Source organism: Gallinula chloropus (genome assembly GCF_964237585.1).
Source record: "Gallinula chloropus genome assembly, chromosome: 13".
Taxonomy (NCBI): domain Eukaryota; kingdom Metazoa; phylum Chordata; class Aves; order Gruiformes; family Rallidae; genus Gallinula; species Gallinula chloropus.
Window position 1 is genome coordinate 15347289 of NC_140098.1, and position 26493 is coordinate 15373781.

Consider the following 26493-nt stretch of genomic DNA (forward strand, 5'->3'; position numbering starts at 1 on the left):
ATTTGCTCCATCATTAAAGCTGTTGTGGATTTCTCAGCCTGGAGCACCCCAGGACCCCTTCACCCTTCAAACAGCCTCTCCCCGTGGTCCCCTCATCTCGTGTCCCTTTGGGGGTTCACTGCTGTTGCCACAAACATACAGAATGAATTATTTGGGGGGAGGGGGGGAGGAAGGGGGAGGGGAAGGGAAACGAGGTTGTTGTCTTTTAATTTTCTTGGGATTCCTTCTCATCCTTTCCAGTGTTGGGGGGGCAGAGTGTTGATAGCATTTTGCCATGCCACACAGCATAGTGTTATACAAGCAAAGAATTTTGGCTAAAATCCAAAAAACATTACCCAGGAAAAAAGGCAAACTGTGAGTGAGACTCAATCATTTGTTGTTCTTCTGTGAAAAGACTTGGAAATTGTCAGAGGACAGTTCAAGTTAGGATTCTTTTTTTCTGTGTTTTTTTTCCCTTTTTGCTGCTGTTGTTTGGTTTTGATTTGTTTGTTTTTGTTTGTTTTTGTTTTTGTTTTTTTTTTCTGGGTTATTTTTTTTCCCCCCATCCATACATGTAACTGTTATTTTTGCAAACAAGACAGTCTTGAGTTAGATGAAAAAGTTAATAAACAAAATGGCGACTCCAATATTTAGTAAGATCACCATGACTACCAGGATGGGAGCCGAGCCCTGCAAGAGAAAGAGAAGGAGAGGAGTTAGAGGAATGGGCTGAAAAGCTGCCTGGGGTTGCTGTGTCGTAGGGGCTGCGGCTGGGACACGGTGGGGCTGCAGTCCAGAAGACCCCAGGGATGATTTAGAGACCCCCAGCCCAGCCAAACACACCCCAGAGATGTTTTACAGACCCCCCCCTAGTCCAGACCAGCAGACCCCAGGGATGATTTACACACCCCAGACCAGACCAGCAGACCCTGGGGATGGTTTACAGACCCCAGGGATGGTTTACAGACCCCAGACCAGCCCATCAGACCCCAGGGATGATTTACACACCCCAGACCAGACCAGCAGACCCCAGGGATGGTTTACAGACCCCAGGCATGGTTTACAGACCCCAGCCCAGCAGACCCCAGGGATGTTTTACAGACCCCCCCAGTCCAGCCCATCAGACCCCCGGGGTGATTTACAGACCCCCAGACCAGCCCAGAAGACCCCAGGGATGATTTAAGGACCTCCCAGACCAGACCAGAAGACCCCAGGGATGTTTTACAGACCCCCAGACCCCAGGGATGATTTACAGACCCCAGCCCAGCAGCCCTCAGGGATGATTTACAGACCTCCCAGCCCAGATCAGCAGACCCCAGGGATGATTTACAGACCCCAGCCCAGCCCAGCAGACCCCAGGGATGATTTACAGCCTCCAGCAATGATGCCCATGAGCCTTGGGGTGGGGACCAGAGTCCAGGGATGAGCTCTGGACCCAACGTGCCCTAAAGCCCCCCGATGCACACACCAGTTTGGACAGTGGTTGCTCTTGGATTTCACTGTGTCGTGGGCATGGGCAATCTGGCCTTAAAAGGGTTAATTAAAATCAGCCCCTGGCCTGGGCTAGTTAATGAAAAGGAAACAAACCAAACCCAAGAGATGGTGTTGGAGCACTTTGGGGGGGTGCTGGGGGTGTTGGTGGGGGATGTTCCCCTGTAAGTTGCTCGTACAGGTCTCCTGACAGCAGCACAGGTCAGGCTGGCACGCAGTGGTCTGTGGTATGACATGGTTTGGGGGAAGCTCTAACCATCTTTCCTGAGGTCCCACATTGCTGCCAGCCCGTGTCAGCCACCCACCACAGCCAGAGCTGAAGCCCCCCCCCCCCCGAACCCCTCCCTCCCTGAGCATAAAGACAGCCCAGTCAACTGGTGTGGGACCCTGGGAGCACCCCAGGAATGATGGGAAGAGACTGGCCAGCATCAGGTCTGCAGACAACCCTGTGCTGCAGCATCCTTCTGAGGAACATGGGTCAGAAAAACATCCCCCACCTCATACAACATTTGCTGTCCTGAAGCTCTAACGCATCAGGGCGAGCGAAGGTGCAGGTAGGTGGTAGCTATTTCTTGGAGTAGCTGGTATCCTCATCTATTCTTGCTGCAAAGGAGCTGTGCCAGCTTTAATCGCCTGGAGTGGTGGAAATGGCTTTTCTGCCCTGGGAACAAAGCTCCCAACTCCTTTAGGTTGGTGTGGGGCAGGGGTGGGAGCCCTTTCCATGCAAGTTCTTGGACCAGGGGTGGGGAAAAAAGAGGAAAAATAAAGAGAAAATAAAAATTAACAAGGAGAAAAAAAAAGGAGGGGGGAAAAAAAGAGGAAAAAGCTCCTTGCTGGCCAGAGATGGTTCCTCTCCTGAGCTGATTCAGTTCGCATTTGGGAGTGGGTGGGAGCGAGGATGCTGGAGCTTGCTGGAAAGGCATGTGTGTAGCTTAGCAACAGGGTCAAAGGAAGCCAAGCAAAGGAGGGATTGCAGAGAGCCTCTCCCCGCAGCCAGGTATCCACGCCTGGATGCTCCCAGCCAAGCTCTCTGCCTGCACCCTGCAAAGGCTTTCAAAGGCACAAAGGTTGCCACCCCTCCACCCTCCCCGGCCTGGCCGGTGCCAAGCGCCGCGGTGCAGTGTGGTATTTATGGTTTGGGGAGGGGGGTGTGGAGGGTGTGTTCAGCTTCATTTCAAAAGATTATTGGGTTGGACGCTTTTTCAAGCCTCGTGTGAAGGTAATGACAGATTGCAAGTGATTATCACTGGCACTGGTGCTGCTGGCAGGGCACCAGGGAGGCACAAACTGCGCCTGGTTCCCTCCAGCCTGCAGCCAGGGGAGGCCCGAGCTGCTCCCGCTCGTGCTGCCATCCCCCTTGGGCCACTCACCACTCGCTTTCTGCCCCTGCTCTGCTCAGACTGGTACGTTATCTGTGCACTGTGAAGGAGGCAGAGTTGCACACCGGCTCTCACAAGCCAGGGATAAGCTGGAGGCTGCTTCTTCCTCCCCAACAAGCAGCACAGAGCTCGTCCGGCTGCCTCTTGATTCCCCCTGAGCTTCAGCTTTACCCACACAAACACGGATGCTTCCCCATCCACCTGTTGGGCTGAACTGAAAACGCAGCCCTGCAGTACTTGTGCTCAGAGGATGCTGATGGAACAGGGTCCAGGGAGGGAGCACGCCCTCCATCTGTACACCAGCACACCCAAGTCGTTCCCCCTCTAGAAAAATGGGGTGACTCCACATCACAGCAGCAGCAGCTGGGCTGCCTGTGCAGGGATGTGTTGCTCAGTCTGTGCCTCTTGCAGCCCCCATTCAGCCCAGAGGCAGGAGAAGAACCTTTGTTTTGCCACCGTGCCTGCGCCCTTCTTCCCCATTTGCCAGCAGGAGCCTCCCAGAAATAGGCTGGGTGACTTGGGAGGGGGTCTCTGCAAGCTGAGCAGCTCAAATCCGACTGTCTGACAACCTACAAATTCCACTTCCTTTTTACAGTTGTCACTTTCCAACCCCCTGTCCCCCATGCTAACCCCAGCACGGGCTCTGGGCGCAGCGACTGCAGGTGTGGCTGCTGCTCCCCGGTGAGACGCCGACGTTTCTTAGCCGGGGCTGGAGTCCTGCCTGCAGCAGCTGGTGGATAAGCAGCTTTGCCACTCTGAAGCTTCTGGTTTAGCTCCAATTACGAATCGTGCTGTGCTTCAAAATGCTTATGTCTGGCTTATTTCTAACTTGTAAGGTCCTTGGGCCTTAACCTCTGCTCGGAGGAAACGTTTGCCCTTCTCCCCTTTGATGGCAAAGATGTCCCAGGATACGTGTCATCTGCTTCTAAGAAGCGATTCCCGCGCCGTGCCCGGGCAGGAGATGAATCATTTGGGGCTGGTGCTTTGGAAGAGCTGTTTTGCTGAGCCCAGCCCAGCAATGGGTCAGTGAACTCCCTCTGACTGCACGCAGCCACGGCTGGCCAGTTGGAACTGGGGCTTTTACAGCTCTACACGCCACAAGCAAGCCCTCCATCTCCAGCCCTCCATCTCCAGCCCTCCATCGCCAGCTCTCCATCTCTAGCCCTCCATCGCCAGTCCTCCATCATGTGCCCTCCATTGCAAACCCTCCGTCGCGAGCGCTCCATCATGAGCCCTCCATCACAAGCCCTCCATTGTGAGCCCTCCATTGTGAGCCCTCCATCATGAGCCCTCCATCACCAGCCCTCCATCACCAGCCCTCCATCGTGAGCCCTCCATCGCGAGCCTTCCATTGCAAACCCTCTATCATGAGCCCTCCATCATGAGCCCTCCACCACAAGCCCTCCATCACGTGCCCTCCATCATGAGCCCTCCATCTCCAGCCCTCCATCTCCAGCCCTCCATCACAAGCCCTCCATCACGTGCCCTCCATCATGAGCCCTCCATCTCCAGCCCTCCATCTCCAGCCCTCCATCACGAGCCCTCCATCACGAGTCGCCCACATTTAGACAGAAGACCAACAGCCCCTCATTTGCAAATTCACACGTTGCTTTCCATAATTTCAGCGATGCTTTTTCTCCTCTTTGGCCTCCTGGAGACTTCAAAAAGCCCAAAGAAATCCCCGAGGCCAGTGGTACCGCGGTGCTAGAAAGCCAGAGGTGGAGTCGATGCGCTGAGCCTGGGGTTTGTGTGTCACAGACAGCAAGCAGCCCACAAAGATTCCCTTTTATCTGGGTTTTTGGGATGGTTTTGGTTTGTTTTAAAGAAAAAAAAAACAACCCTACAACCCTCTCTTTAGCCCTGAAGCAGCAGTGCTGAAGCAGATCATCAGGCTCTGCAGAGATGTCTTTAAACTCCCCTGCCTGTTATTGAGGAGACGGGGCTGTGCCGCCTCCCAGCAAGTCCAGACCCTGCTTTACTGGGAAGCAGACGCCAGTTGGCAGCTTCCTCTCACCCAGTTGTAGCTGTCTAAACGTTAGACATCTAGTCTGCACTAACCATCTAGGCTGTCTGTAGAGAGAGTGATGTGAGATGAATCCCACCCGGAACGGTTACCAGCCTGGCTCCAGGAAAGGAAAAATTAAATCAAGCTCTGGTGTGCCCCAGCATCATCCAGGGTGATGGCAAATTTCATCAGCTCATCAAGGCAGCTCTGGGGCTGAGGTTTTTTTAGTTGTCTTTTGGATAATGAGATCCCTGGGCTCCTTGGCAGGAGGAGGAAAACATCTGCCAAGGATGGGCAGCGTACGCCGGTGTGAGACAGGTGAAAGGGGCCCTCTGCATCAACAGGGATCATCCCCAAGGACTAAGATTTCCTCTAAAGGGAGCTGGAATGTGACTAAACCCTTGTTACAGCCCTGGGGTCAGTGTGGTGATCAGACCCATCACCGAAATGAGTGGAGGTCTCTCCCAGCCTGTGGTTTTGGGCATGCTGCAGCCGAGCATCACTGTTGCTGCCCCTCTGTCTTGTTTGTTTTTATCCTTTTAACTGTTGTGTAGCAACTCAGGAGCCTTACTGGGAATACAAGGGACAGCTGGTTTACAAATACAATTGTAGCATAATTAATTTAAGCATTAACAATCCATGATTACCTGTTATCACAGGGTACAAGCTCTGCCTCTCTGCCATGGAAACCATAGTGCAGGTTACCTAGGAATCCCTCTGGGATCTATTAAGTGTAATTACTCAGGACTTGGATCAGCAAAAAAATATATATACATGTTGTTTTCCAGCCTCAGCACTGCGGAAAGCGCTGAAAACTTGGCATCTGTGTGACATCTGTGCTGAACTGTCCCATAATCACCAGGAACAGGCTGCTGTGAAATGGTTAAGGAGCATTTCATAGAATCATAGAATCCCAGACTGGTCTGGGATGGAAGGGACCCAAGGGTCACAGAGCTCCAACCCCCTGCCACAGGCAGGGACACCAACCTCCAGGCCTGAAGCTACACAAGGTTGCCCAGGGCCCCAGCCAACCTGGCCTTGAACATCCCCAGGGATGGGGCACCCACCCCCTCTCTGGGCAGCCCCTTCCAGCCCCTCACCACTCTCTCTGGAAAAAGCTTCCCCCTAATATCTCATCTAACCCTTCCCTCCTCCAGCTTTGATCCATGCCCCATGGATCCATTTAGCAGAAGAACCATGAGGGATTCACTTCACTTTCTCCAGCGTGTCACAGCATCTCCCGTGACTCGAGGAAGGAGCCCAGGAGATGCCGAATATGCCTGTGTAAGAGGAACAGGCACCAGTGGGTATCTGGGTGGGGTGAAAGGGGGGAAAAAAAACACTTCTGCAGATAAAAACCAAGGGGGAAGCAGATATTTGTCCCCAGATTGTGTCTTGTAATGAGCTGTTCTGGTTCGGGCCCCGCATTGCAGAGCTGGCAGTGAGCCAGTGGTTTGGGGCTCTAGGTATAATTTTTAAGAGGGTTTTGCTTCTCGTGAGGTCAAAAGCCTGTGTTTGACCCCCAACCTTTTTGGAAGGAGAGGGGTTGTTGGGTTTAAAACCCTAAAATGAGTCTGGGAAGACAGGAGCCAAGCCAGCGAGGTGCTCTCTCCAGGTACAGCAAAGGGCCCCTGAGATTAAAAGGGTCTTTAAAGGACATTGTCAAGTGAAGCATCACATTTCTCCCCAGTTATGTACCTTGTGTTGTGACAAGCAATGCCTGTGATGTCTGCACCTGAAAGAGCTTAGAGAAGAATAGCTTCCAGTTGTCATTGGTCAGAGACAACCCCCAAGCCCTTGGCTCTGCACAGGCAGCAGCTCTTCCTGTAGCCCCTGAGGCGATGCCCAGTCCAGGTTTGTCTCTGGGATGGTGGGATGGCAGCTGGGTGGCTGCAGGACTGACTCTCCTCCTGATTCCCACGTAATCAGAGCTTGTACTTGCACAGACACGTGTATGTGCCATGGCCATTTGGGATCAGGGCTTGAGATGAGAGGGGTGAGAGAAGCCCTGACACGCCTCTGTTAGGAGACCTGGGGAAGGCTCCTGGTGGGGAAAAGAAAATGATGGAGAAACCTGATATGGAAAGGCTGAGAGGACTGAAGGAATAGTCCCCAGGGTTTCGTCCCCAACCACAAGATGGTCCCCTAACCCCTTTCCCAGCAGAGTGGTCTGAAGGCAGATAGACGGGAGCATCTCCGTGTGCAGCATGAAGATGCAGGGGAAGCTTCACCACACACAGCGTGGGTGCCTGTTCAGGCAGGGATGACCCAAGCTGTTGGCTTTATCTCAGTTTACCCCCTTGGCAGCTAAAGGCACCTAACTTTGGGAGAAAACACCCCACCCTTGAGAACAACCTGGCAGCAAAAGGGACCATCCATCACCCACATCAGCAGGGATGTGCCATCTCTGGGGCAAGCTGCTGGGCTCTGGTCCCCCCCATCCCATGCCCACTCCCTCACTCCTCCAAAGCCTGGGCTGAGCCCCTTGCCTGGGATCCCTCCCTCATCTCCCAGCTCTGGCTGCTCAGCGTGCTCCAGCACAGCCCTGCTCTGGCTGCAGATTGGCTGCCTCCTCCTCACTTTCCCCAGCGACAGCAAAACCTGCTCAGAATATCCTGATGGAAAATACGCCTCTCGAGCAGGAAAGCGGGTGAGGAAGATGCTGCAGCTGCTGGAATCCCTTCCCTGCCTTCCCAGCGGGTACCCAGAGGCAATGAGACGGGTCTCTCTAAGACCCCTAACCCAGCAGACCCCTCCCTAACTCAGCAGACCCCCTAACCCAGCAGATGCCTCCCTAACCCAGCAGACCCCCTAGCCCAGCAGAACCCCTAACCCAGCAGATGCCTCCCTAACCCAGCAGACCCCCTAACCCAGCAGAACCCCTAACCCAGTAGAACCCCTAACCCAGCAGACCCCTTCCTAACCCAGCAGATGCCTCCCTAACCCAGCAGATCCCCTAACCCAGCAGATGCCTCACTGTCTCTACTTGCTGGGACTGTTTCCCTGGGAAAGAAGCTGGGACCACTGAGGTTTTATCTGACAGCGTGTGACGATGAAAGAAAATGTCAGGGGTGTGGCTGGGGTGGGGCTTTTTTCTTGGCTTCTGCCCTACCATGGTGCTTTCCCGGTGAGATGAGATGGGGGGGGGGATTTTAAAGGGCCAAGTCTTGAGCCTACTCACATCCCCAGGGTGCCTGTAGTGAGACCACAACGTGTCCCTAGAAATCTTCACCTAAACACCCATGATTGCTCCTGCTAAATGAGGACAGGCAGATGAATCAGGCTCCGTCCGTGCCTGAGTGCTGGCCCTTCTCACAGGCATGCTGAGGAAGGACCTCTGTGCCTAAATCACCTCTTTCCTCTTTTAGAAGCTGCAGATGCTCAGCACCTGCAGAAACAGAGATGTATTATTCTTTACCCCTCCCCTCCAGCCCTAACAACGTGGGTTTTGCTGATGGATAGAAGGGTTGCTGGCATTTTACAAAACCTCTTTCTCTTCCCAGCGTCTCAACAACCCCCTTTTCTCCATCTCAGATCTTCTCAAAGGCTCTAGGAACCTGTGAAGCATTCAGGCACGGGCTCCAGCTTCACACCTCACAGGCCTGTAAGGCCAGAGAGGATGATGATGGTCATCTAAGTCCCTTAATCTGACAGCACCGACACCGGGCCCGGCACGTTGGTTTCTGTCTGCCCCAGCGATGCCAGCGGATGTGAGTTTGTCCCGTGTGTGCCAGGCTCAGTGCACAGGGACACAGAGCGATTGGGTGGCTCTAAATGGAATTTTAGAGCATTTATATGGACGACTGTAGCACCAGCTTGATGACCCTGAACCCCCCCCCCCCCCCCCAGGGTCCCCTGACTGCAAACACCAAGCAGCGCTGGATTTCATCAATGTTATTGAGCGGCAGCCTCAAGAAACGACCTTTGTAAGAGCAATTTCCAATTACTGATGTGTGGCTGCAGTGAAAGGGGGGGTCTGGGAGCTTCTTTTGAAGGGACTGGTGAAAAACAACCAAGAAGAATGAAGTTTCTCTATCTCATCCAGCACCCAAGAGGTCCAACTCCTCTGCTGAGCTCTTCATCCTCGCTTCCTGAGCGGATGGACATCGAGGTGGTACCCCAACCCACCCAGCCACACTTCTAAGACAGAAACCCAGAGGTGTGGGGAGAGAAATGATAAGTTTAAGGCTGTGTTTCTGCAAGAAGGTGTGTGCTCACTCCCAAACCCGGGGCTGGTGGTCCCAGGCAGAGCCAACACTGGGCTCATCAATGGCAGGGCAAATGATTTAAAAAAATGAGCCAACCTGTGAGGATGACCACAGTCCTGTGCTGGGATACACCAAGTAGGGCAAGAAATAGCCCTCCTGAGCTAAGAGCATCCTTCCCGATCGCTGACAGGCACCTTTCTGAACGAGCCCAGCTGTCTGGGAGAGGAGAGATGCCCTTTTCAGTGAGCAGCTTCACAGATGGCAGCGCTGTGGATCCCAGGGAAGCTGACTGTCAGGCAAGCCCAAGGGGCGTGTGGGCACACCCGTGTCCATGCACACATGTGCACACGCGTGTGCACAGCCGGCCCCGCCCCTGCATGCTGATGGTGTGGGTGTGGAGCACGAGCTGGACGCGGTGGGTTTTGTGTGAGCCCCCCCATGTCCCTGAGCGTGCACCAAGGGAGGTGGATGGGATAAATCCTTCCCCCCTTAGCTTCCCCCTCCTCTTCCTCAGGGACTCACTACGCTCGCCCAAGTTTGAAATGCTTTGAGATCCTTGAAGGTGGGTGCGGGCGAGGTCACGGCGCCGGGCAGGAGGTTGGAACAAGGATCACATCCCATTCCTCTCCTACACCTCCTTCCCCTGCCCGATGACCCCCATCCCTGCCAGGCCACAGGGAACAAACCCCTGCTAGCACGGCGCAGCTCTTGCTAGAACAAATTGTTGCTGGCATCGTAGGTTATTTAAATCCACATATTATCTCTTCCTCTGTATTACATTAGCTTCCTCCCAAACCTTCGCCATCTGTTCCACCCTCGGTTATGAATGTGAGAAATCTGAACATGCTGCTTCACAGCTACAGCACTTAAAAAGTATGATGTGCATCCTAATGGCTTTCGCGTGCACCTCTCCGTGCAGGCTGTGCCCCTTCCTTACTGGGATTCACTTGAATCAGCCAATTAATGTGCTGGTGCCTCAGTGGGTCTTTACCTCCGGCTCTGACGTGCAGGCTGGGGTCTTGCCCGCAAGGTGGGAGCTCTGTCTTGGGCTGGGAGGGGGAGATACTAGGGCTACTCACGCCAGAGATGTCCCTGAGGAACTCAGTGAGGAGAAGTGACGGTTTCATTCCTCCCCTGGGACCTGTGTGTCTCTCCCAGCTCCCCATCACCACGTGAAGCCACATTCTCAGCGGCGCTGGGACCATCTGGGAGCCCCACAGACTTAGAATCATAGAATCCCAGCCTGGTCTGGGTTGGAAGGGACCCCAAGGGTCACAGAGCTCCAACCCCCTGCCACAGGCAGGGACACCAACCTCCAGGCCTGGAGCTACACAAGGTTGCCCAGATCCCCATCCAACCTGGCCTTGAACACCCCCAGGGACGGGGCACCCACCACCTCTCTTCAACAGGGCTAATGTCCGTGCAGCCACCGCTGCTGCTTTTCCCCTCAGAAAACTTGCTGGGCTCCTACTGCTGCCTGTCATTTCTCTGGTGCTTCACAGGTGTCTCAGCTAGCAGGGGAGGGAGGACATCCCACCCGGGCCTCCACACCCACTCACACGCCCAGGATGTGAGCTCAGGGCTTCCCTTGCAGCTCGTCAGGGTTTATTTGCTGGGCTGGCAGGATGTGTCCTATAGGAAAGTCCAGCAGCAAACCCAGCGTGTGGGTGCTTTCAGACCTGCGAGATGAAGAGAAAGCTACAGGGCTGGGGCAGGGGGGGTGGGGTTTATCCACAGCCACAGCATGGAAGCTTTGGCAGATCTGTAGTTTAGTCCTTCCTGCATCCCAGCTGCAGATGGTTCTGCTTAGACAGCGTTCCAGTGCTCCTCCCAGTGTAGTATGGCCTGACCTGTGGAGCCCTGACAGCCCGCAGCACTCACTGCACTTGCCCGTTACTTTCCCTGCCTGAATTCTTGAATTGCATCCTCATTCCCATGGAGCTTCCTCTGCTCCAGCTCACAGCTCCTGCCCCTTGTCCTGTTGCTGCCACCCCTGAGCAAAGCCTGGCCTCCACCCTTTACATATTTATAGACATTAATGAGGTCACCCCTCAGTCTCCTCCAGGCTAACGAGGCCCAGCTCCCTCAGCCTCTCCTCACAAGGAAGGGGTTCCACTCCCTCCATCACCTCACTGTCCCTGCACTGGGCTCTTTCCAGGAGCTCTGTGTCCTTCTTGATCTGAGGGGCCCAGAACTGGACACACTATTTCAGGTGGGGTCTGACCAGGGCAGAGCAGAGGGGGAAAGAACCAGGAAAACCTGAGCAGCGGCCAGTCCCTTCACCATGTGCCCTGCTCCGTGACCATGGTTCTCTCCTCTGCCTGAGTCAGGTCCCCAGTACAACAGGGTGACAAGTTCACTGGTTCAGCAGGCAGTGCCATTGCATCATGGCAGCGTGACACAGAGCCACAGCAGGCTGATGCCCAGCGACCAGGATTTAAGCACCGATGCTGCAACAGGGTCCCTCCGTGCTCTCAGGCCAGCGTGAAGTTCTGTTGCTGTAACCTAACCATGAGGAAGCATCACCAACACCTTGCCTGCTCCTGTGGCTTAGCTTTCCCACCAGGACAATGCCCAAAAGCCCAGCCCAACCATATTTTTACTGCTGGTCCCAGGGCTGGGTTGCAAAACAAACCCTAAACTTGCTACTCACGTCCTCCAGTGGAAAACCTGCTGTTCCTACCAAGAGAGCCTGCAGAGAAAGCCCCACACCGGCTTCCAGCACATGCCATTATGCAGGATGGGAGAAGGGAGAAGGATCCAAGGTGCAACCCCATGGTAATTTGGGGTCTGGCTCAGCTGGCCGAGCCACCTCCCTTCCCACTCCACCACAACAGCTCTGCACTGGGGTTTCTCAGCCAGGTCCCCACACACAGTTTCACCTACTTACCGTGCTGGATTTGAGCGCATCCCCACTGTCCTCTTCAGATTCTAGTGCAACAGGTAAAGATTTCTGTGGCGGGGAGAAGGTTAAGTCCCACCTTAGTAGCCGAGGTTCAGCTTTGTCCCCGAATCTCAGGTTTTCCAGTTTCTGCACTGTGGGCTCAGCAGAGGAAGCTGGCCTGAAATTCTCTTTGTTCTGGGACTTAGACCTCAGTCTCTGAACCCCGAAGCCCCGGTCTTCCCCGCGGTGGTCATCAGCCATGCTCCGGCAGGGTCCCCCTTTGCTATAGTGTCTTTTTTGGGTGTGAATCTCTTGCATATAAGAATCCATCCTCATGAGGGGCTTCATCTCCATCTCGTAATTGCTCATCTTCTCCTCATCTAGCTCAAGCAGTTTGGAGCTCCCTGAGCTGTGGTTGTGGGACCTGTGGTGGGAAGTCCATGAAACCGTGGCTGGGGAATCTGTCCACCTCTCTCTTTGCTTGTGGTTGGAGGCCGAGTGTTTGTGTCCTCCACTCCGACCTCTGTAGTCTTCAGGGACGGAGGCTGACCCCAGCTGACCGCTGCGCAGCGTCCCGCTTCTCATGCCGCGAGTCCCGCCGACCTTCTCTTCGCTCCAGCTGTTGGGTCGCAAGTAGTCCCCGCCACGTCCCTCCAGCAACATCTGGATCTCCCCACCCCTCTCTTCGTCCACCGAGACCTGCCTGGAGAAGTGAGCGCTCTTGTTCCTGCAAGAAGGACCCAGGGGCGGCGTGGAGGAGGGACTGGCAGGGAAGCTCTGCAGCGGGCTGTCGTCGGGGGTCAGGTCGGACGGCGTGGTCCCTTTGCGGTACAGCTCGGGGCTCTCTTGCTGGAGAGGTGTCCCGGTGGAGAGGACCTCAATGTCATCGCTCGAGTTCTGGCGCTTCGGTCTCTGGCATTCGAGTCCTTCATTTTTTGCGTGGTCATTAGGAGAAAAGAGAGAGGGAGAGAGAAACACCACGGGATTATTTCTATTCCACGGGCCCCCCACCGGGTTTTTCACAGCAAGGAACAGGGCTGAGGTGGTTGGATGGGCGGCAGGGGACCCGCGGGGCACGGTCAGCACAGCAGTAGTGTAGCACGATATGCAGCTTCTGCTACTAGCCCCAGAGCAAAGGCATGGCTGGTTTTACACCACCAAACCCACTATCACCCAGTGTCCTCAAGACAAAGGTTGTCTGCTCTAGGGTTGTGTTTCTCCACTGTGCAGACCCAAAAGTAACAGCCCACATTGCTCTATGGCTCCATTCCTGCACCATGCACGCAGTTTCTCTACCCCCATCCCCAAGTGTGTCACGTCCCTGTCCCTGGATATTGTGGGGGGGTCCACCTGGCCATCTTTTTCCATTAGCTCCCAGTCTGCCAGCATGAGATGCAGCTGGGCACAGCCCACAGCTCACCCCATCCCCATGCTCACCTCTGCTGGGCGCTGCTGGCATCACCCTGTGCCCGACTCACCGCTGGCATCACCCTGTGCTTAGCTTGCTGCCGGAATCACACCCTGTGCCCGACTCACTGCTGGCATAACCCTGTGCCCAGCTCGCTGCTGACAGCCTTCACACCTCTCCCCAGCCGGGGAACACATCAGCTTTGTGGCTGTGAGATGCAGAAGTGGGGGTCTCACCTCTGAGAACTTGGAGTTGCTCTCACCTGGGCAAGATGCATAAGCCTCCCATTAAGAAGAAACCCCATGAGCCATAGATTCAAGAGCTTTCCTGCCCTGTATGGACAAGGCGGACACGGACATTCCCCTGCTCAGCCCACCTTGCAGGACCTTAAGGGGAGCACGCAGGTGGTCGTGCCTCATGCGTTCAGGTAGCAGGGTCAGGGCTACATGAGTACATGAGTACCTGTTGTCTTATCTGTACCAGACAGTGATGCCCTGGGGACAGGGACTTGGGGACGGGGACTTTGAGAGGGTGTCTTTTGTGGGAGGTGGCCAGCTGGCAAGAAACACATCTCTTCTCCCAACAACTAGATAAACCCCCACAACTTATCCATCATGGATGAAACCCTGACTTATTTCCAGGGGGTACAAGCTAATGGTGGTTAATTCTCATTTTACCCTCTCCAGCCATAGCTGTTCCCAGCTGCAGCCATGCTAAGTTACGTGGATAATTAGATAAATATATTAATGGCCTAATGCCCCCTGAAACGCATCTAATTGCAATTGCTACGGCTGGGCAAGGAACAAATCTCAAAAAGGAAGAACTCCATTTCTTACCATGGTTTAAAAAGAAATGCTCTGAAGCTCCTGCTCTAATCTCTTCCCTATCACATCTTCCTGGGGAGCTGCTGCTGCAGCCAGGACGTGCCTTTGCCTGCAGCCATCCCTGCGTCCTACCACGCTGTGGTCCAGATATGAGCGGGGAGTACCAGGAGCATGGGGATGGATGTCCCTGCTGAAGGTAAATAGCAGCAAAGCTGCTTGGGAATTTCCTAGGGAAGCAATTTCTCAATGGGAAATCCACCTTCTAATGACAGACAATTTGTTTTCTGGTATTATTTGCCCCAGAAAATTCTGTTTGTGGCCTGGGACAGTGCTCAGTTGGGTTTAGTTCATTCCCTGTATCCCTTTTTGTCTGTGGGTGAATGAACGTCCTGGAATTCATCTGGGGTGCTCCAGCAATCCTCGGACCTGTGAGAAATTGTGGTGAAGGAGGAAGGCAGAGGTCACCCCCTCCGTTTGCCTGCAGAGTGACCATCTCTGGGCAACAGCACAGACTGACTTGGTGGCTCTTGCTGAGATGCTCCCGTTCCAGCTGCCTTCCCATTTCTTCTCAGGCTGGAGGGGTGGAAACTTGAGAGCTTCCCACCAGCTCTGGTGACTCCAGAGACGATCTCCAGCAGCACAACCAGCCACAGCCTCCCTACACCCTCTGCACCTTGATCTTCCCTGGCCACCCCCAGTCCAGTGCTGGAGGCGAGAAAGCCCAATGATGCTCCAGCATCTCATCCCAGACACCCCCACCAGCGACCACATTATTAATCACTCTCTATCCCTAAATCTTTCCCACCCAGGCCTGAGATGAGCTGACCTAATTCTGCCTCTCCATGGGTTAATTCCCTGAGTTTTGCATCCCCTGGTTGAGGCTCATAGATGAGCAGGGGCTGGTGATGCTGGAGTTCAGCTGCCCCTCCAGCCCTGGTGCCCGGTGGGGATGCAGGCGTTTCCCTGTGGAGGAGCCCGGCAGATGCACGGTGCTGTCTTGCCGCCTTTCGACACCCGAGGATGTGCAACAATTATTCTGAGCTAAAATTAGTGGTGGAGCACGTGATGTTCCTGGAAGAACGGTTGTGAGAGCGCGAAGGAGGATGCAGAGCACCAAATCTGGATCTCCAGCAGGACGGAAGCAGCCGTGCCAGGCCGCAGCACCTTCAAAGCTCTTGTCCCCTGGCACCGTGGTGCCCCTAAGGACCCACGTATGGGATTTTGGGAGTGGTGCTGAGCTCCTGCCTCTGCCATGAGCATCCCACTATCACCCTGGGGATGTCACTTCACCTGCACTGTGTGGCCCATCTGCTGACCCCAGCCATGGCCAGGGGTGTCTGGCAGCGGGGGTACAACCGCAGCCAGGGTGATGGATGGGGAGATGGGAGATCTCACTGGCACACAGAGATGCAAAACCACTAGGGAAGAGGGTGAGCGATGTAGGGTACCAGTCTGGAGTCTGTTCAAACCAGGGCTGTGCCGTAGGGATGCTCTGGGCCAGGATTCCCACGGGGCTGAGGATGAGGTGGGCAGGAAAGGATGCTCGGGAGGTGGGTGGTGCACAGCACCCACAACGCTGTGCGAAGCATGCGCATCCAGCACCCACAGGGCTGAGCAAGGTGGGTGGCACACAGCACCCACGATGCTGTGCAAGGTGGGTGGCACACAGCACCCACGGCGCTCTGCAAGGGAGTCACATCCAGCACCCACAACGCTGTGCAAGAGGGGCGGTATGCAGCAGTGTGCAGGGCAGGCTCTGCAGCCCCTGCAGTGCTGTGCAGTGTGGTGGCAGCTCACCCTGTCCCTGCTGCTGGTTTCCCTCCCCATTCAGCTGCTCCCCCACCTGGGGTTACGTGCTCTGTGGGGTGGCACAGCCTCTCACAGCTGTTATCTGCCTGACTTGCTCCCAGGTTTTCCCCATCACGTCTTGGATGGTGTGTTTGTTTTTTAATGTGCTCTAAGTGGAAACTCCTTCTCCCCCTCCACACAGCCCCCCCTTCACTCACACACAACCCACCCAGACGTGAGCCCCAGGAACACAAGCCCCAACACAAGTCAAGCACTGTGTCCCTGTCAAGGAGCTAGTAAAAAATGTATTACCTAAAAACATATTTTCAAGAGGTGGTTTAACCCAGCAAAGTCTCTTGGCAGGAGGAAATGGAGAGGAGGAATATCTCAGGGCTGAGGAAGCCCCTGGGACCATGCAAAAGCTCAGATCTTTGATATACAAATTGGACATGAGCGGGAGAAACACCGAGGGGTGTTTTAACAGGGCTGTGCCTTCTTCCAGTGAGCAGAGAGAGGTGTGACGCTCTGCACACTCTGCCCCCCTCCAAAATGCCCACCCATGATGTCTGGGGTGAGGGGTGTGCTCTCCACAGCACCCCAACTCAGGCTGGAGTCAGACCTCCAACCCCATTTGGCTCAGAGCCGCGGAGCCATGGGATGCCCCCAGCCGCCCCCACGTTCTCCACGCTGCGGTTAAGTGAGGACTCAGGGGCCGGCTGGCCCAAAAGATGCAGCCATCCCATTCCCCTGGCTCTGGGCAGCGGCGCCGCCGCCGTGAGTCACCAGCACCAGCCCCTGGAGCAATTAAGCCCAATGAGTAATCTTCAGTTAAGAGAGCTGGAGCCGGGGAGAAAAGAAATGATAGACGCCTCCTAATGAGGAAAACCTTTGAATAAAACCATTCACATATATTAATTACTATGTTAATTGCTGCTGCAGGGATGTGGAGCTTCCCTCTCCCACTGGCGGCAGCCCCTCTTGCTCCTGGATAGGCGCAGCCTTCGTGGGGTGACTCCTCCACGTGCCCCTCGCCCGGCAGCAGCTCCGCTTCGGATTCCTCCTCCCTGAGACTCTGGTCCATGAGCACAAAGTTGGACATACTAAGCTCAAAAGCTCTGGAGGGATGGAAAAGCTGCCAGGAGAGACTCAAACACGTGTTCCCCAACACCTCTGTGTGCTCGTGGGACTGGTTTGCACACCCAAGTGAAGGGCGGGGTACTGATGTGCGCTGCCCCAGCCCTCTGAGCCCAGGTGTTCTAAAGAGAAGTCACAAACCTATAGAACTGTATAAAATATATACAATAAAATATAAAAATAAAATATAAAAAATAATAGAATATAGACCATACAATAAAATAAAATATGAAACTAAACTAAACTATTAAAATTAAACTAAAATATTTAAACTAAAATGAAAATATATAAAATGAAATAAAGTAAATAACGAAAACATGAAAAATAAAATTATATAAAATTAAATAAAATATAAAATATAAAACATAGAATATAGAATATAAACAATAAAATAAGATATAAAACATAGAATATAGAATATAAGCAATAAAATAAAATAGAATATAGAATATAGAATATAGAATATAGAATATAGAATATAGAATATAAACTATAAAATAAAATAAAATAAAATAAAATAAAATAAAATAAAATAAAATAAAATGCCACAGGGGTAAAATCATTGGCTGTCCCTGGGATCATTTCTATTTGCATTCTGCTTCCAGAGCAGTCGCTGGGTTTTTGCTGCAGGACCATCTATGTGGTTTTTTTAAAAAAAAGGGGGTGTTTTGGTGTGAAAAGAGGAGATCCCTGTAATGACAGGACTGCACGAGCTGGAAGTGTTGAATATTGAAAGCCTTGTGCTAAAACTCCTGAAACTGGTCTTACGGGGCGGTTTCCCACCCTGAGGGTCCTGGTGAGGCCTGGGAGCTGCAGGCACACTCTGAGCCTTGGCACGGGGCTGGTTTTGGGGAGTTTTGGGTCTCTGCAGGGCTGAGTGGGGCAGAGAGCAGCATGGGGGTGTCCGTGGGTCTGTCCGGCATGGCGGCACGCACTGACCGTTTTCCCTGTGCTGGAAGGAAGGCGAAAACTCTTTGGCAGTGATCCTGGCGATCCGCGCTTCCTCCTGAGCTTTCTGCGCCGCCGTCACAGCCGCCTCCGCCTTGGCCCGGGAGTGAGACGTCCTGCAAGGCAACCAGAGAGACAAGGGCAGCGTTAGGCAGCTCCCCGCTGTAGGCCGAGGCGCGGAGAAACCCTCATTGCTCCTAAAAACCCCGTTAGGCCGCAATGGAGGAGCCATGTGGGGCACTGTGGGGAGCAAGGTGGGGGGGGATGTTACAGCGGCGACATGTTCATGAGCTGCTTCTCAGTCTGCAAATGGTCCTGGCAGTTTGGAAACAGGCACAGGATGCTTTGTTTCCCTCAGGGATGTGTCACCCCAAAGCAGGGTGGTCCCCTCCGTCACGCATCCCTCCGTGGGGGAACCAGCCAGCGGCTGCAGCAGCCTCTGCGAGCAGCTCCCATGAACCTCTGGAGCCAAAGGCCTGGATTTAAAGCCAGCCTTTCCGGGTTTATTTTTTAACCAAAACCACTTGCTTTCAGATGAAAAAGAGAAGCTTCCCACCCCCGCCACCACACGTCTTGCGTAAAACGCTGGGTGTAAACACAAGCCCTTCGTCACCAAGAGCAGCAGTAGGAGCCGGGTTGGGGAGGGTAGGGGGATGCTTCTCATCAGTCCTGCCTTCAACAGCCCTTAACACACCTTTACTGGGGCATCTCTTGTCACTCTGCATGAATGTCTGTCCCCTGCATTCCCATGTTACCAGCGATTCCCTGGACATTCATCTTTGGTGGCTTTTCATCCCCTCACTCAGGATCCACACACACTGTTACACAGCCCCTCCGCAGACCATCCTCCTTAGGCTGCTTTGCCCCTTCCCCTCAGCTGAATTACTAAGGCACTTCAAAAAAACCAACCCCAAACCCTCCTGTTCCTACTCACCCTATGCAGGCAGCATTATAAATAGCTCCACTGATTCCTTTTCCCTCCAAACTCAGCCCCTCCACCTCCTTTAATCATTTTTTCCCCCCTTCTCTCTCTCCCCTGCCGCTCTCTGAATTCCCTCTAATTGTTCCACATCTGCTTGGAGAGGAGTGCCATTTCTGACAGGCTCCTATAAATGGAAAACAGGGCCAGTGATGTGCCTGGCGTTGCATCACGCAGCCCAAACTGGGGATATGAAACCGGGCGGGCACGGGGCTGTTCACTGCCACCTCTTTGAGCCCTGGGTGAGATGCCTGGTCCCCGCTCCCAGAGCTGACCTGTCACTTGTTTTGGAGTGCTGACGAGTTGTCTCTGCTCTAAGAAGTGGTTTATTTATATAAATTGGCTGCTTTTGGAGTAGACACGGGTGCGACCTGTTCTCTCAGAGCTATCCAAGACGGTGGAGGGGCTGTGGTGATGCTGTTGCAGGTCCCACAGGTCCTCTGTGATGGATGCAAGGGAAAATTTGTTTGAAATGGGGTATTTTTTACCCACTCTGGGTCCAGTGCTCACTCTGTTTGACACTCATGCAGCTTTTGGAGGAGGGGATGAGCGTATTCCAGCCCCATCCCCTGGCAGGGATCCCAGTTCAGCTCTTTTAGGAGGAGGAAGGATGCTGGGAGCAGGAGGCTGCAGCAAACTGCTGGGTGAGGAGGAACAAACTGCTTCTGGTTTTGGCACAAACATGGTCGGCGGGGAAGGCTGGGGTGTCAGACTGGGTTAAACCAGCCCGGTGCCAAGGATGCTGCCACCCAAAGCTTAAAATTAAGGTGCTGACTCTCTGAGGTTGTTAAAAAGGCTGGCATCTTCCATGGGAGCTTCTCAGTGGTCTGGATGTCAGCTCCTGAAGATCCCTCTATCCCTTTGCTGTCTCCTCAGATTGGAAACTGTTCAGGGGAGGGACTGTCCCTCCCATACTGCAGCACATCCATGGAGCACGCTGCCAGTCTCTGCTGGCCTGATACAAAGGATTAATAATGTCTGATAGTGTCTGGACCAAACTCAGCAGGCAGGATTACACACTGCCTCCCTAAACTCCTCCCTGGAGATGCCACTGGAGGCAGTGATCTGTCACTTCTTGCCAGGGAAGGAGGCTGGAAGCGCTGAAAAGCAGATTGTGCCACTTCCAAGGGTCCTGGGGACACCAGAAGGTGTCTGCAGAACAGGAGGTTACGCTGGAAGAGCAGATGTGGCGACACCACCCAAGTCATGCTCCCCTCTTCAGTGTTCATCACCCCTCCTTTTTTTCACCAGAATGGGTCAAAATCACCATTCCTGGGGGAGGAAGGGAGGGATTTCCTGGGGGATGGATGGATGGATGGATGGATGGATGGATGGATGGATGGATGGATGGATGGATTCATTGATTGATTGATTTCCACACCTGGAAAACTAACTCCATCACCTTCCATACTAATCCCTGCCTGTGAACTCCTGGATCAGCCCGGGAAGAGCAGCAACTCTGGTCTTCAGCCCATAAAGAGTTAAAAATCAATCACATTAATTAAGCCATCTCCAATCCAAAAGACTCCACTCAATACCCACGGAGCGGATGCAGCGCCGAGCGCGGCGCAGAGGCGCAGGCAGCCTTAATTGTTTGTAATGCTCTCTAAGATGCTCGGAGGAGCGGCGCCGTCGGGGTGAAAAGCGGCATTACCATGATCTATAGGTTGCATAATAAAATACATAAGTATTCCCAGAGAAACGCCAGTAATCCAGTTAGCGCTCGCATGACTTTGCCACGTACTAAATTTAACAGCTGTCTCCTTTCTACACGCCCGCTGCTCCGAGCGTGCGGCAAATCTTAATCCCCCAGTTAATTGCTGGAGTTTGTTTCCTTGCAAAGCAGGACTTTCTCCCAAGAATCACCAGGTTGGAAAAGACCTTTAAGATCATCAAGTCTGACCATTCCCATCCTGTGCTGCCCCAGATCCCTGAGCACCTCATCTCCCCTCTGTTAAACACACCCCGGGGGTGACTCAGCCCCTCCCTGGGCAGCCTGTGCCACAGCCCCACAACTCTGCCAGGGAAGAACTTTCCCCTCCCAGCTGAGCTGACCCTGCCCTGGGGCAGCTTGAGCCCATTGCCCCTTGTCCCAGCTCCTGTCCCCTGGCTGAAGAGACCATCGCCCACCTCTCTGCACCCTCCTGGCAGGGCAGTGGAGGTGGGGAGAAGGGCTCCCCTCAGCCTCCTCTTCTCCAGGCTCAACACCCCCAGCTCCCTCAGCTGCTCCTCAGAGGATTTGCCCTCCAGCCCCTTCCCCAGCCTGGTTGCCCTTCTCTGGACTCACTTGAGGCCCTTCATGTCCTTCTGATGGTGAGGAGCCCAGAACTGGACCCAGCACTCAAGGTGCAGCCTCACCAATGCTGAGTACAGGGGCACAATCACCTCCAACGACACACGGACGGGCCCCGATCGAATCACTCTTCTCCTGCCCTAAGTGCTGCTATAAATCTTCCCTGGGCAGAGATACCATCCTGGAAACTGCTGTCAAAATAAGGCTGGATCCTTCCCTATGGAAGCACTGCAGCTGGAGGAGGAGGAGGTGGCTGGGGATGCTGAGGGGTGGGAGGAATTAAACAGATCCTCTTGCATCCCTCCTTCGTTACCATCCCCTAATGAGCCCGCTGGACAAAAGCACGGTGAGAGCACGGTGTCCCTCTCATCTTATCTGACCTGATTTAACATTGTGCATCTGCTGGAAGGTGTTCACCTGGGTTTCTTCTGCAATGGATGGGTGAGCAGAAGAGGAGCAGCAACGCATCCAGAGGTGATGGGGATGGCTGGGACCTCTCTGAGCATCATTTGCTGATGAAGAAGGACTTTTGAGGACAGCCACAACCTCTAAATTACACTTCAGTGCACTTCACCATCAAAGTGAATTGTGTTTGGGCAAGAATGGGGCTGGGAAGACACAGAGAGGTGGTGGTTGGGGTGCTTCATGGCTCTTGAGACCCAAGGGTCTGATTTGGGTCAGGGCAGATGTCCATGCTGGGACTGGCTTGGGCTATTTTATTTATTAATTGTTTTGCCAAGCTGACTCACTCTTCTTGGAGGATGGGTGGGCAAGTGGTCAAACTGGCAAGGAGAGCTGGCAGGAGGCAGGGAAAAAATCCCAACCAACCAGATTTCTGTGGATCTTTGCAGATCTCCTGTGATTTGGCCAGAACTGGGAAGGGAAGGGGTAATGCCCACGAGTGGTCTGGAATGCCAAGTTTATCAGCACCAGCTAATCTATAAGAACCTGGAATAAACTGATTTTTCCAAGGAAGAACTTGGCTTTTTAGGAATGCCAATGGTGACTCTGGCTGGGCTTTTGCATGAGAGAGGAGTTGGTACAAGCACTGCCACTGCAGATCTGATGCTCAGGGATGGTTTAGCCAAAAAAAGGGGTGAGCTCTCAGCAAAATCTGTGGTACCCAGTGGCTTCACGAAGGAGTGAAGCAAAGATTAAAACCAGGCAAGGTGTTGATGGGATGCTTTGGCAGGAGAACAAGTGGAACAAAGCACTTAAAAATTAGGCTTGAAATTCAAGCTAGTTTAGAGATGGGCAGAGATATTCCTGAGGGGAGATGGGTCGGTTCAGGAGTCGTAAGAGTGATGCTGGTAACCACAGGGATAGCACCTGGTACCACAAGAAACCTGCAGCATTTCCATATCCCTCACCTCCATCCAGCTTGCTCTGAGCACAGCCTTGGCATGATGGGAGAGCTGGAGCTGGAGGAGGGACTCCCCATCCTTGTTCCTTTAGGTTTTTTTGCATTTCTGGGTGGAAAAGGGGTTGTTCTTCAATAAAAACCAGGCAGCGGCTCGCTGAGCAAAAGGCTGGCTGGGGCCAAGGGAAGCTGTGTGCTGGATGCAGGGGAAATCCAAATTCTTTGTGGTTTAAGTGTGAAAAAGCATCGTGTGGGCAAGATTCCTGGGAAAGAAGGGCTGTTCCCCAAAATGCACAAGGCAGGTCTTGTTGGGGAGGATTTCCTTTCTATTGCAAGCAAACTCCCTGCTCCTCTGACATCCCCAGGAACCCAAAGCTCTGCAGAGGGGATCCCTTTCTCAGGGGGATTTAGGCTTGACAGAGGAGTATAAAAATGCTGCTTTATTGCTGTTTGTTGGGGTCTCTCCACAGGGATGGGCATCCCCAGTGCTCCAGCATCCCATGCCAAGAGCTGATGGAAACCTTGCCTGGGCTCTCCAGAAAGTCCCAACTCCTTGATGAGGGCACACACATGTTTACCACAAACCCTTTGCTCAGCACTGAGCTGGTTTCAGCAGCACTACAAGGGGTTTAATCTTTTCTACCTTGTTTGTGGTATCTCCAAAAATCCCAGTAACTATAAAGGGGTTTGCTGCCTTCTCCCCTTTGTTTTGCACTTCTTTAGATCAGATGGAGGGACTGGAGTGATGCACAGACTGCCCAGAGCATAGAAACAAAGTAAGAAAGCTGATTTCAAGAGAAAATGATTAAAAACTATTATTAAAGCCTTCTTCCATGCAGCTCTTTAAACTCCTCCTGCCCTATAAAAGATAACCCATATTTTCATGGAAAATAAGCAAGCTCACCACGTGCCATCCTCACCGATGACTTTGCTTGGGCAGATGAGTGCTGCTGGCTCACAGGCAACTCCCAAGCATCAAGGATAGAGTTAACCAGCCAGTGAGCTCATCCTGGGACATAAGGAACGGCCTCAAGTTTTCCTCAGGGGCTGGGCTGGCTCCACTGGATTCACTTTGTCTCTCAGGTCAATATGTAATCAGGCAGCTTTTTGGGTTGGTTTTTTTTTTTAAATGTGCCTTTATCTTCCAACAGGAGGAATGTTTTCCCCCTCCATTACAGAGGCTCATGTATTTTTCAAATGGCAAAACTCAATTAAAACATGTGCTAGCTGCAAGGAAATACTTGAGGAAATATTCCCAGAGAGAGTTTTCTGGGCGTTCCAGACGTGATGCTTCTGCTCTCCCCTCCAACCCCCCAGCTCTGTTTGCACCTGAAAAGCAGCTGGGCTGGCTCAGGGATGCACAGGGACACATGGAAGGGATGCATTTTTATCCTGGGAAGGGATGCATTTTATCCTGGGAATGCATTTTATCCTGGGAAGGGTTTCATTTTATCCTGAGAATGCATTTTACCCTGGGAATGCATTTTATCCTAGGGATACATTTTATCCTGGGAAGGGATGCATTTTATCCTAGTGATGCATTTTATCCTGGGAATGCATTTTATCCTGGGAAGGGATGCATTTTACCCTGGGAATGCATTTTATCCTAGTGATGCATTTTATCCTGGGAATGCATTTTTATCCTGGGAAGGGATGCGTTTTATCCTGGGAAGGGTTTCATTTTATCCTGGGAATGCATTTTACCCTGGGAAGGGATGCATTTTATCTTGGGAAGGGATACATTTTACCCTGGGAATGCATTTTATCCTGGGAATGCATTTTATCCTGGGAAGGGATGGCTGGATGAGGTGAGGAAAAGGAGCTTCTCAGCCCAACCACCCCACATGCAACAACCAAGCTCATGTGAGTCCCTCCAGCCCTGTTACTTTACACTCCCACTGGCACAGGATCCAGCCCTAATTGCATCGAGCTGAGACACACCAAGAAACACAGAGCAAAAGTCACCAAGTGATCGATAGTGGTAACCAAGCCCCAGAGCTGAAGAGAGAGGAGCTGCTGCATCCCCCTCCCCAGGCTATCAGATCACCCTGCAACCAAGGAGAGGCATTTCCAGACCCCGGCGTGGGAGAGATGAGGGGTGGAAAGAGGTCCCACTGGCTTGGGGCAGTATCTCTAACCCTGCCTGTGAGGAGGGGGGTGTTGGCTGGTCTCCATGCTCTCCTAGATGGGACAAATTGGGACTGAATTATTAATAGCTGCTGCAGACTGTCTGGCTTCTACCTCTGCGGGAGCATCGCTGATTTAAGGGCTGAGCTGGGGAGAGCTGTAGAGCCCATCCTGCCTCCCTTTGCCCCCAGAATAGGCTTTGGCTCAGCACCCTTCAGCAGGCACAGCCCCCTGCACACCCAGAACCTCTCTGATCCCCAGAGACCATCACAATAACCCCATGACAAGGGCCAGGGTAGGTGCGACCCAGGGCCAGGCTCTGTCTAGACATTTCCTTCAGGGAGTGGGGAGATGGCAGCAATTAGCAACCTGTTTGTTATTTTCCCTATCTGGCATTTATTGCCCCGATAAAACCCACTCTTAATTCCAGCTTGAACTCCTTCCACAGCTCTCCTGGCTTGGTTACTGCACTCAGCTTGCCTTGAGTGATTTGTGAAGGCAGTAACACAGTGCTGGTACTCAGGGGGTGGAATATTAGACACACCAATTAGCTAGCTGTGCATAAATTCCCATTTACCTGCTTATCAGAAGCATATTTCCCTTGCCCACTTCCTCTGTCTGCTTTTTCTACCACCACCGCTCCCCCCTTTCCCCCCCTCCCCATTCCCCATCGCTGGAATTCTTAATCAAGGAAAAAAAGCAGCTTAATGTGACCTCTGACATGACGTAATGCAGCCCAAAACGTCTGCTCTTGGCTTTTTGCAGCCAGACAGAGAGCAGGTGCTGTGCATAGCAAAGAGAAAGCCTGGCTTCCCTGTGCCTGCTGCCAGACTGCCTGACTCCAGGTGATTTTTGGGGGTGGAGAGGATGGAGCACCCCTGCTCTGTCTATACCAGTGGGGAGCAATGAGGGCTGGGCAGAGGAGTGGGAAACCTCCCATCAGCAAGAGGGATGGGTAGGGGGATGGTTGGGATGGCATGGGGCAGAGGGAATGGTTACTGTGGGCTCTGAAGAAATTTCTCAGAAGGGCACATTTCATGAGAAAATGTCTTAATTAAAAAAAAAACCAAAACAAACTAAAAATTAAATAGTCAAACTCTTTAATCCTGAAAAAAATACCCCCATGTGTTTGTTATCACCCAAGAAAGTGAAATTATAGAGAATGTGGAAGATTCCCAAAAGCCCAAACCAATACCCCCAAAAGCCCAAACCAATAGTTTCCCTGTGGAAATGTAAGGTTTTAGGGGAAAAACATTCCTAAGTCAGCCAGGAAACCTCACTGAGAGCAGGCACCTGAGTCCCAGCACAGCACATGTAGGGTCACCAAAATTCATGGATACAGGGATGGAGCCAGTTCCCATTCAGCTCCTCGCTCCAGGAACCTGTGCCAGATCTTCTCTACCTTTACATTTTGGGGCCCACAATCAGGGACCAGGCATCATGTGCCATTTCACACTGAAATACCATTTTTTTCAATCAAAGTAAGGGGAAAAATGTCACCAGGTTGTGTCCTTCTGTCCCATGCCTTGCTTTTAAGTAGACAAAGCGAGTTGCACTGGAGAACTGAACTCAGGATGTGGGATGGTGCACAGGGATGATGACTTGGGGGGGTGAGGATGGGCCACAATCAAATGTCAGCTCCTCAAAATCCTGGGAAAAACACGTCTCTGATGACAGGCCACAGCA

At 53.0% G+C, this 26493-nt stretch overlaps 1 protein-coding gene across 1 annotated transcript in view; it reads right to left on the minus strand.

The window, feature by feature from the left end:
* Positions 1-527: 527 nt before the first annotated feature.
* JPH3 (junctophilin 3) overlaps positions 528-26493 on the minus strand; it is a gene marked incomplete at its 5' end in the record, with an annotated part of 56947 nt that continues 30981 nt past the window's right edge. Inside the window, 3 exons of the mRNA XM_084270142.1 lie at positions 528-669; positions 11953-12872; positions 18040-18164. Coding sequence (XP_084126268.1) covers positions 589-669; positions 11953-12872; positions 18040-18164 — 1126 coding nt within the window. The 3' untranslated portion in view covers positions 528-588. The remainder of the gene's footprint in view (positions 670-11952; positions 12873-18039; positions 18165-26493) is intronic.